Genomic DNA, 11,503 nt, shown 5'->3' on the forward strand with positions numbered 1-11,503 from the left:
AAGAATCTCGAAAGCATTCAATGAAATAATTATCTTACCTATTTTGTCATTTTGTTCATGTCACCAATGGCCTTCAATGAAAGTGGACTTGAGATATGACTATTACAAATGTACAAAAATCCATAAAGGATGCCATTCACAGATAAATCTATCGGTGCTTTATTGCTGTTCATGTTGTGCTAAGGAGCGGAAAACAGGCTAGAAACGGGAGCTACTATAGGTCTACTAGGCGCTAAAGCGAAGTGGCTAACCATAGTGTTCCGACGCTGACCCCCTTGAGAGCCGGAGGCGAGGAGTCCTGTACCAGTCATTTCTCAGACATTATTCATTTGAAATCCATTTTCGGACAACTCCGAAGGGAGGCAGCGTTTCTAATTTTGGTAGCTGGTCTAATTTTTTGATAGCTGGCAGCTGCTAATTTTGTTTGTCGTTGTCAGCTGTGAAAAAGAGTACTCGGTTTGCACCGTGGGGACATGAAAGCCTCCCACTTGCTCCGCCTTGCGCCGAAAAACGATCACCTGGCCAGAAAATAATGATTGGCGAACCCAACCCATCAGTCTTGCCTAATGGCCAAGCTTTACGTGATGTCTGTGCAGCTGTACCAATATAAGGTGCGACCGAGACTCCGGAAACACTCCATTCTTTTATCAGAACACATCGAATTATGTGTCATCGTCCGATGCCCCAATGTTCCACTGGGTGGTACATCTAAAAGGAGGCCCCGAGGGAAGGTATCCCGCCGCTGTGGCGGTCGGACACAAGGTGTACTCGTTCGGAGGCCTATGCACCAAACAGACGTACGACGGCCAGTACCAGGTCGATGTGCACGTCTTCAACACAGACTCTCTGCACTGGACGAAGCTGCCCCCGGTGACGACGGGAAGAACAGAAGAGGTCCCCTCCATGCGCTACGGCCACACAGCTGTTCTGATAGAAGATACCATCTACATCTGGGGCGGGGATAAGTACATTTATAACTTGTGCAATGTGCTCTATGCGTTTAACGCCAACACCCACAGATGGTTCAAGACCAGTATTTCGGGGACCGTCCCCCAGGCGAGATACAAGCACTCGGCCTGCGGCTTGGGGAAGGTCATGTATATCTTTGGAGGATATCTCTGGGAGTCTGGATACAACAATGACATCTACACGTTGGACACGGCCACAATGTTCTGGTCTTTAATTAGCACCAGAGGCACACCAGCACCTCCTTCAGCATTTCACTCTGCCACCATCATCGAGACAAATATGTTTATATTTGGGGGCGAAGGGGCCCAGGACGAGGACCACTACAACAGAATCAGATTGTTTGACACAGAGACAAGCTGCTGGCTGAGCACACCTTCTGCCTTGCTTCCAGAAGGGCGCAACGGCCATTCAGCCTTTGCCTACAACGGAGAGATGTATATATTTGCTGGATGCCACCGGAAATTCAATCCAGATACATACACCTGGAAGAAGGTTGAGCCTAAGGGGGGAGGCCCATCTTCGATTTCATGGAGAGTCAGGATGTGCGCTTGCGTGGTGGGACATCGTATGGTCTTCTTGGGAGGATACACACCTGGCGACGTCTACATATTAGACGTGAGTCCTAGTCTGAAGACGTTGTGCAAGATATCAGTTATTCAGCACGGTCTGGATCAGTCAGGACTTCCACATGACATCAGGTGGGAACTGACAGCCATGAATCCCAACGGACACGGCAGAAACACTGGCACAACCCTCTAAAAAAAGTAGATGTCAATGTCAGAGAACAAGTTCCAGGCAATTGAACAGTAGAAAGGGAAAGAAGAGGAGACCACCCCCCTTCAAAAGGGCCCATTCGTTCAGATGGGAAAGACACAGGAATGCGATCTGTGACACCCACCAGGAACTAGGCAGCATCACACAAGAGAACTCGAATAGCAACCGGACTGCACCAGGACAGACACAATCATGCGATAGAGATCTCTAAGAATAGAAACTTCTGCACCCAGGTGCTCAGGAATGAATGTAGAAACAGTGGGGTAAAGGATAAAGGAACAGACAGCCATGGAAGAGAATGTACGATCTGGGAATGGGAGATGAAGATGTCTGCAAAGGTGGAGACCTTTGTGTGTGTGTGTTTTTTTGTTAACTGATGGGCACAGGGCCTGGCGTCTAGAACAGCGTCCGTCCGTCTGTTCTGTACCCAACTCCAAATTCAGGCAGGACCATCGTCATATTGATGATGACATCATGGCCTGATTCACAAACCTGTCTTGTTTAATTTTAGTTTTTGTATGGCATGGCTCTGCAAATCGCAAGCTACGAGACCATATGGCTGTATGTAGTCTACGTGTTCATTTATATCTGCATAGCCTGCTTATATTGTTTAACACAAGGAGACCAGGCAGCAAGGTTTCATTGAAGTTTCAACACATGAGGCACATTGAATGCTATATTCTGTATTTATTTCATACTAGCAACCTAGGCCTGCACATCCACGCTATGCAGGCCTCACATCTGTCCCTCTACTCTCTCTCTTTCTCTCTCGCTCCCCCACCTCTCTCTCATCTACCTTCTCACTTCTCTCTGCCACTTATATTGGCTCACGTGGCACAAACGTCATGCAAAGCTTGTCTTGACCGAACTCTTCATTTTAGACCATATACATTCACACCAAGCTAGACAGGAACGCCCACAAATGTCACATCCGGTTTTAGCCCGGGGTAAACAAAATGGTCTTCCCCATAGAGTTATAATAGTGTACGATCCTTTGGATCACTTTCAGAGCGATTTGTTGGATGATAGAAATATTGACAGCCAAGAAAAATCCATCAGAAGGACATCTGGAACACTCGCCCTCGGAAAGTTGAGTAATTATTACGTATACGAGACGATTTAGCCATAGTTCACATGGCGCTGGTCTGTCATGGCGGAACTTCAACCTGTTTTATGCACTTTTCCCATTTAGAACGTTAACGTCTACATGTTCAGATTTAAAATATAAAGTGCTCGCCCCAGAGCCACGGATGTTACAATCCTCCTCGGGTGGGTAGAAGTACCCGTATCTTCCGCATTGTTCAATAAAAAGCGTTTTAATCCGATCGGTGGCCATTTTATCAGAGTTATAATGCATCAACCGATAGGGGCGCATATGTGAAAGCGCATGGCCAGAAACTGATTAAACATTGCTTTTTATTAAACAATACGGAAGGTACTGGTACTTATTCCCGTCCTAGCAGAATTGTAACACCCATGGCCCTGGGGTGAGCACTTTATATTTGTAATCTGAACATTTGTGTAGGCGTAAGCCGCCGTAAGGACTGTAAATGGAGAATGTGCGTAAAAAACACGCCAGCTAGGGCTACCATGAGCTCACAGCGCATTGCAACGCGTGGGGGACCTGGGGTTCAAGTTGTTTATAGTCAGAGTATCCTTATCTCTTTATACTTTATTGCATGCATCAAGTTGCACAAGCATAACCACCACTGAAATCGGACATGCCTCTCAATCTCCCTCTCCCTCCATGTTACAAAACATTGTGTTACCGCGGCGCAGTGTTTACTCGCCTGGTAGAGACACTCTATAGATATGATCAATTCAACTTAACGTAATATCAAAAACCAACAGCCATTAAGTCATCAATAATGTTTATAGAACACATTGTAGTGAATTCTAAGTAGTTTAGAGACAGTTGGAACTTGGCACAGAGCCATCGTTTGGCAAAGTGTGGTTGAAACGAATGGTGTCGGTAGCCTACTTGAAAATCACTAAAACATGTTCTATAAACATCATTAATGAATTGATGGCTTTTTAAAATGTATATTTTGATAAGTTTCAGTGATCATATCTATAGAAAAGTGTCTCTTACCATGCAAATATATCAGGCCATTGTGTTGTGTTGGATCATGTCCATGCAGTCAAGGAAAACATTCGGCCTCTAGCTTGTTTCATTTTCTAAAGAAGCGTTCCTTGTCGAGTGGCAAGGAAGGATCTGTGTCTGTGATCTGGCAAGCCATGACGCCTACTTTTAAATTAGTAGTATTTAAAGCATCTGCGTTTGAAAACCCAACACTCCACTGTTTATTCCGGTTGGGAGAACTCTGAACTTTCCCCCGGGCTCCACCCCCCAGCTATATTGACGCCCCTGATGACAAAAGTCTGTGTGAATGTATAGGTCGATGTGTTTAGAGATATATACATATTATGCACCTTCACTTCGAAGCAGAATTTGGTCTACATGTCCCAGGGCTAATCTGTCACCGAATGCCAAATCCAACAATCCTTGCAGTGGTGGAAAGTAACTAATTACATTTACCTAAGTACAATTTTGAGGTATTTGTAGCCTACTTTACTTGAGTATTTATTACTGCACTACAATTATTTGAAAGCTTTAGTTACTAGTTACTTTGTAGACAGCAAAAGAAAATCCAGATATCTATGTACATGGCATAGGTAAAGGACAAGTAGATACAGTTAGAGTATACATGAGTTTACGCATAAGGTGCATGTAACACATTGGTAGGTCCACCTAGTGGCTGGTGTGTGCATGAGATCTGACATACATCTGACATACTACACTACAGGAGTTTGCAGGTCACAATGTGTGTACCGCTCAATGAACAATGCAACACGCACGCACGCACGCACACTAGGGGTGTGCTGAAATATCGATATGGCGATATTTATCGATACGTCCTCCCGCGATAAATAATCGACATTGATTATTAAAATATCGATATCGGAAAATAATTTTTTAAAATGTTGTTCATAATGAAGTGATGAACAACATGTTTAGAAAAGGAGGAAATGACAGCTAAAATAAAGCAAATCCCATTCAGATTCCACAGCAACCAGAAGTACTGAATTACTGGATGGTGATTTGTCCAAAGTCTCCAAACAGCTTTGTGGGAATACAAAATGCTGCATTTTTTAAGTTCCAAGTATTTTGTAGTGGCAGATATCGTGATATATCGTTGATGAAATTTCATACAATATATCGATATATCGCAAATAAATCGAATATCGTGATATTATCGTTATCGAGGGCCTAATATCGCGATATATATCGTATCGTGAGGAACCCATATCGTCCCACCCCTAACGCACACACACACGACACACACCAAAAAAACACAGGGAAAGTAAAGTCTACACAGAGGAACATATCCACATGAAGGGAGGAGAACTTGTCTTTTGTCAAGATAAGTGTTCCAGTTGACAGGCCAGCCTGGTGACAGGGGGTGGTCAGGCCTTGTTCAGCAGTCTGATGGTAGCCTGGTGGAAGGTGTTATAAGAACACGCAGCACAAAGAAAGAAACCTGTCGCATTGTCCAGACATCACTGGTAGGTGGGTGGATGTTCCTAGTGAATGAGTCAGCATGTACCATTATGTCCCGGAAAAGCTTGGCTCTTGGACAAAAGAGGAAAGTGGAAGAGTGTTACAAATCACACTTGTGCAAAGTGAGGGGCACGCACAAACATGATGGGGCAAGAAAAGTAAACCAAAACAAAGTCTGTAGACCTGGCTGACACATGACGTCACAAAGCCAGGCGTTCTAGCGTTCTAGCGCCCCTCAAAAACCTAAAACCTCTTTGCCAATGTCATCAACAGGTAACAATAATACACGCAATATTCAATGAAGAAGACATCAGACACAATTTGTGTTTGAAGCCTGATGGGCTTCATTGAATACTGGTTTCACTTCGGTATCGAGGTATTGCTGACTTCTTGCAGGGAACATTATTTGACAGCTGACCAGTTTCACTGCTCTCTGTAAGTTGTTGTCTTTAAGTGTTTAATATGTCTAGACAGTTGTATTACTTTACCCAGTTTACTGGGTTCGATGCATTTGTCTGGGGTAAGGGATGTGTTTGGAAAGAATGTAATGCTGTGCATATGGATAAAGTGTGCCTATTGTAGTGCATAGGGGGGCCACAAAGATGATTAGGCCCTGTGGTCTTCACTGTACTGGAGGCAGCTCATGTTTAAGTATCTGTACTTCACTCCACCACATTTCAAAGACAACTTTTGCAATTTCGACTCCACAACCTTTCCAGGAAGGGAAAAAAGTAGGCTACAAGGAACCACTTTAAGCCCCATTTCAGTTGGTAGTGAAACAAGCCAAATTACAGCTTGTACATTGTACATTTTTTAAATAATCTTCCAAACAATTTTGAAGATTCTACACAAACATTGTACGGGGGCCCCTGGAACTAAAGTGTTATCAGATGGAGATCCACAGCCAAATTCATATTAATTTGACATCGGTACGAAAACTGATCTGGAAGGAACAAATGCTTCTACATGTATCTCGTATGGAAGCTGTGGAGAGCCGGACTGCCACAGAAACTCGTGTTGAACTTTCAGCGGTGCACAGTGGAGAACAGCCTGTTGGACTTGCATCCCAGTGGGGTGGAGTGCACGCCAGCTGGAGACTCCAGGACGGAGCAGCAGAAGGCTCCGTGGAGGGTCATCGAGACGCCACAACACTTCATTGGGACACAAGCTGCCGGCGGTCCACAACATCTATGCAGACTCCTCTCAGGCCCTGATGTCGCAGCAATGGCCTCCAACATGACCTGTGACCCAGCCCACCCTGCACACAACCCCTGCAAACTGCTCCCCTCTGGACATGAGGACAATACACACACTTTGGAAAATACAGCTAGTTTGTCCCCCAAAACATGCAATTTCCTATAACTTCATTAAAAAGATTGAAAATCACTGGTAGGTATGACTTAACAACCTGGGCATCATCGGTGACACCACAAAGTAACAAAGTAAAGACTGTTTTCCCAACAGAGTTGAAGCTGCAATGCCTAGCCTTTTTTAAGTGAATTAGACACTATTTTAGCTGATATGTATGGTAGGAGAGTATGTCGATAAAGCGAACCATGCTTTTTTTTCTTTCTTTTTTTCAGATATTTTTTTTGCGGCTTACGCCTTTTATTGGTTTTTTGAAGGGACAGACAGTAGGCTGACAGGAAACGGGAGAGAGATGGGGGAAGACATGCAGTAAAGGCCGTGTCGGGCTCGGGAGTCGAACCCAAGGCACACTGCGACTGGATTACCAGTCGGGTGCCCAGACGGTTACGCCACCGCCTGGGCAAGCGAACCATGCTTTACGAACACGGTAAACCGTTCCTAACCATGCCCTTAGCTGTTCTGAAATCATGGTGAACTATCTTGTCAATGTACCAGTATGCGGTTGGTGGGATGACTATGTTTTTAATGAGTCTGTGAGTTTGGCTGACAACGCGTTCGTCCTATATGCTGCTGGACGGACGGAAGTTCGCACCCGCCGATGCGCTCGGCCGCACACAACCCTCTACACTTGCTTATAGCGGTTGCGTCAATGCAGTTCCCATGCCAGGCAGTATTAGAACTTCTGCGAGGGAAAGCGTCTGTGCGTTGTCTCGCGTTGTCTTTTTGTTCTCGCGACCTTCGATAAACTGTGTTTCCACAAGAAGAAGTTGCTGTAGCTTCTACATCTCTTTCCAACATTCTCTCTCTCTCTCTCTCTCTCTCTCTATCGTTCTCTCTCAGCTTCTCCCTCTTCATCACTCCCTCCTCCTGTTTTGTTTCTTCACAGCCTCTTCATCACTCCCTTCCCCCTTGCTCTGCTGCCTCTGGTTCAGCAGAGGTAAAGACAATAACACAGTTTAACCTTGATGGTGGAGAAACGGCATCTCTGAAATAAATATGCAGGAGCTTTAAGAGAAGCCAGAAGCCCCCCCCCCCCTCTCTCTCTCTCTCTCTCTCTCTCTCTAGAAAGTATACAAGAGCTTATGTATGAGGAGCAGATCGAGAGACTAAATGACCCCCCCGGGGTGCAATAGATTCCAACCACCGGAAAGCCTATTGCATGAAATACATATTGCGAGGATGTAAAGACATCGATCACGGTGTATTCCTGGTGCGTAGATAATGCATGTTATGAGGTGTTCTATACTATGAAGGATTCAGTTCACCAAATATTCCCATCATGTCTTAACCATACATGAACAATGAAGCCTACCATCCCTAGTCTGGTGAAAATGGTGAACATTGGGGGGGGGGGGGGGGGGGGGGGGGATATCTTCATTCATCCTGTGGGGGAAATCAGCCGTCAACAAAGTTTAATATGAAGTGATGCTTTTATTTATGTGTACGTGTCCTTGTCATTAATTAATGAATTGATTATTTCATTCATATGGTCACAGATTCAGGGACAGTGCATAATTCAAAGTAATTGCACCTGAGATTGCTAGCCGTACATTTACATATCTGATGTCCTTGGGCACGTAGTGTCAGCTAAAAGAGTAAATATGACATACTCAATAAAAACAAGTCACTCATTGATGGTGACATATTTTGGTGGGTATTGAATTCCTCTCCCTCACTGCTTTAAACACTTTCAATTGTTTCAACATTTAAATTGTGGACTTTTGGACAAGCTCACAGCGCACCGCATCGGAACGCATTGTGACCTTGTAGAATGGCTATTTTTGCTATTCATCGTACAGCAATACTACACACTCCCCAACCACATCAACGATACACACTCCCTGTCTCCCTCCCATCATTCAAAACTGCCCAAAAAACGACTTTCAAAGTTGCTCTTCCTAGCCTTAGAATTGTACGTTGAAAATAGTCAGTTAGTCACACACACCTGCCTGTGAGCAAAGCCACCTGGGACAAATGCGAGGACATTTTTGTGTTAATTAATTCATCAATCAATTAATTAATTAATATCCAAAACGATACGAAAAGGACCACATTTCTATCTATAAGGCCAAACCTTATTAGAACAAAATATTAATAGTAGCTTATACAAAGCCTTTTCAAATGTTTATAGGTTACTATTGGAATTGCAGGTGCTGCGAATGTACTAATTACCTCATGCCAGTCAGTTGCGCAAATATCTAGGTCATATCAATTAGCAGAGCGGAGCAGCTTCTCACTCTGCATGCAGCACAATGACCAGCTCTTCTTAAAGTTGACTTTAAACCGTCCATAATATGACATAGTGTTGGGTCTCCAGAGTCCAGACAAACAAACCTTGGATTAATTATTCAAACGACCAGCACAAGGTAAGTAACTCGAGTTCTTCACAGTTCACACCCAGGCAGCAGGTGTTATAGTGGATGTGTGATTTCTTCATTGTGTCGCTTTCCCATCAAAGTAGCCTCACATTAACTTTGTGATTAAGCACAATCAACGTGGCATTTCTAAATTTGCTTAATTTATTTGTAAAAAGCAACACTGTATTAAGACATGGCAGTAGAATATGGGTTCAAAATGGAAATGTGTAATTAAATAGTTAATATCTCAATTAAAAGGAGAGCGCGAGAGAGAGAGAGAGAGAGAGAGAGAAAGAAAGAGAGAGAGAGAGAGAGACAGAGAGAGAGGAGCACGTAAAGCCGTTCCCATTTTAAAGAATTAAAAAATGCTGTCTAGCACAGGCACGAGGCCCTGTGCGGCCGTACCGTTCGCACTACCTACAAAGCGGCTCTGCCTGTGAGCAAGTTATTTTATGTTATGCTCATTCAATTTTAAAGTTGGCTAATGGGAGCGTAGGCGGGCCGGCCGGCGGAAATCTGGCCATAAAAGGGACAAGGACTGACAGATACAGAGATATCCCAATATGGGCATAACCTGGACGCAGACAGATGGGTAGGTCCAGTACTCTGACGAAGTCCCCGACACTATGACTCTGACATATTGGGTCGAATCGGCAGTGCAACGTAGGTGTGAGGACGGCGTAGCGGACCAAACCTCTAGTACATATTTGCCCTATACTGTAGATAGTTAACACGTGACATGTCACAGACGACATGTCATGACATCACCATTAAGACTGCAGGATTAAATGACTCTCAACGACGCAATTTGTGTTGTCATTAATATATATATATACAGTATATATACGTGTATACTGTCAGCAGGTAGTGGATAGCAATGGATCCTGCAATAACAGTTCCAGTGCAAAGTTATCATGAGACCGAGCCAGATTCGTCTTGGGCCTGGTGGCCATCGTGGTGTCAAACCTCTGCGTCTCTGCTGAAAAGCACCGAAGACAAGATCATTGCCTGTATCAAGAACGACGTGTTGGCCAGGTTCGTGACCCTCCCGAACCAAGACAAGATATGGACTCTGACCCTTACCGACAAGAAGATCCCGGAAGATGTTGAGACCAAAACTCCCCTGGTGATGGTCCACGGGTTCGGGGGCGGGGTGGGCCTGTGGATCAGGAACCTGGACGCGCTGAGCCGCAGCCGGCCCGTGTACGCCTTCGACCTCCTGGGCTTCGGACGGAGCTCGCGGCCGCCCTTCCCCGCGGACGCCGCCCTGGCCGAGGAGCAGTTCGTCAACTCCATGGAACTCTGGAGGCAGTCCGTGGGCCTCGAGAAGATGATCCTGTTGGGGCACAGCCTGGGTGGATACCTAGCCACATCCTACGCTATCCAGCACCCGTCTAGAGTGACCAGTCTAATCCTGGTGGACCCCTGGGGCTTCCAACCAGCGCGGACCCCTCGCCCGCGCTGGGCGAAGGCCGCGACAGCCGTCCTGTGCCTCTTCAACCCCCTGGCGGTCATCCGAGCGGCCGGCCCGTGGGGTCCGGGCCTGGTGAACAGGTTCCGCGCCGACTTCAGCAGGAGATTCGAGGACCTCTTCGACGACGACACGATATCGCAGTACATCTACCACTGCAACGCCCAGACACCCAGCGGCGAGGTGGGCTTCCGGGCCATGTCAGAGTCCCTGGGCTGGGCCAAGAGTCCCATGCTGCAGAGGGTCCACCGGCTGTCCCCCTCCATGCCCGTCACCATGCTGTACGGAGAGCGCTCCTGGGTGGACAGCGCCTCGGGCGACGCCGTGGCACGGATCAGGCAGCCGAGTGCCACCACGGTGCTGCTGGTGAACGACGCCTCGCACCACATCTACGCCGACCGTCCGGAAGAGTTCAACAGAGCAGTGGAAAACGCATGCAACCGTGTGGACCTGTGATGTACAACCTGTGTGTCACGGTAAGAGTCAGGTGAGAATGTAGGACCCAAGTGCAGCATGAGACAGAGGCAGAGCGGGTCGGTTCAAAATGCTTTTAATAAACAATCTAAAACTAGGCATACAAACTAAAAGACTGAAGACATGAGATACGTAACACTTCACAATGAAGGACACAGGTAAACTCAACTGAAAATCAAGGATTGGCTAGGAGAATAACAGGGCACAGGTGGAGCAAACTAATTATCACAGGTGAGACAAGACAGGTAACAGTAGCCACAAAGGAAACCAGGACACTAAATACTACACAATAAAAGGAACACAACAGAACAGACAGACACTGTGGGACGTTGGTGGTGGGCCAGGATATTCTTCTGGCTACACATGCGTCATGTCCTAGCAAAAATCACACCCGTATGAACTGAGTGGTGCAACTACACATTTATTTATTGATGTCGGTGATGTCAGTGACGTCACATACTAACCATAGCAACCATGCTCACCCGTACAGGCACAAACACACACGGGTACTAACAAAGCCAGTTGTTG

The 11,503-nt window shown here is 45.9% G+C and overlaps 2 protein-coding genes across 2 annotated transcripts; both read left to right on the top strand.

The window, feature by feature from the left end:
* Nucleotides 1-687: 687 nt before the first annotated feature.
* LOC306928875 (kelch domain-containing protein 3-like) lies at nucleotides 688-1,728 on the top strand (the record flags this gene model as incomplete). Its single annotated transcript, XM_079509149.1, has 1 exon — nucleotides 688-1,728. The coding sequence occupies one exon, from the start codon at nucleotides 688-690 to the stop codon at nucleotides 1,726-1,728; it is 1,041 nt and encodes a 346-aa protein (XP_079365275.1).
* Nucleotides 1,729-9,907: 8,179 nt separating this feature from the next.
* Nucleotides 9,908-10,957, top strand: LOC306928877 ((Lyso)-N-acylphosphatidylethanolamine lipase-like; the record flags this gene model as incomplete). Its single annotated transcript, XM_079509153.1, has 1 exon — nucleotides 9,908-10,957. The coding sequence occupies one exon, from the start codon at nucleotides 9,908-9,910 to the stop codon at nucleotides 10,955-10,957; it is 1,050 nt and encodes a 349-aa protein (XP_079365279.1).
* Between the last annotated feature and the right edge of the window lie 546 nt (nucleotides 10,958-11,503).

Source organism: Electrona antarctica, assembly GCF_951216825.1.
Source record: "Electrona antarctica genome assembly, chromosome: 8".
In the NCBI taxonomy this organism is placed as follows: domain Eukaryota; kingdom Metazoa; phylum Chordata; class Actinopteri; order Myctophiformes; family Myctophidae; genus Electrona; species Electrona antarctica.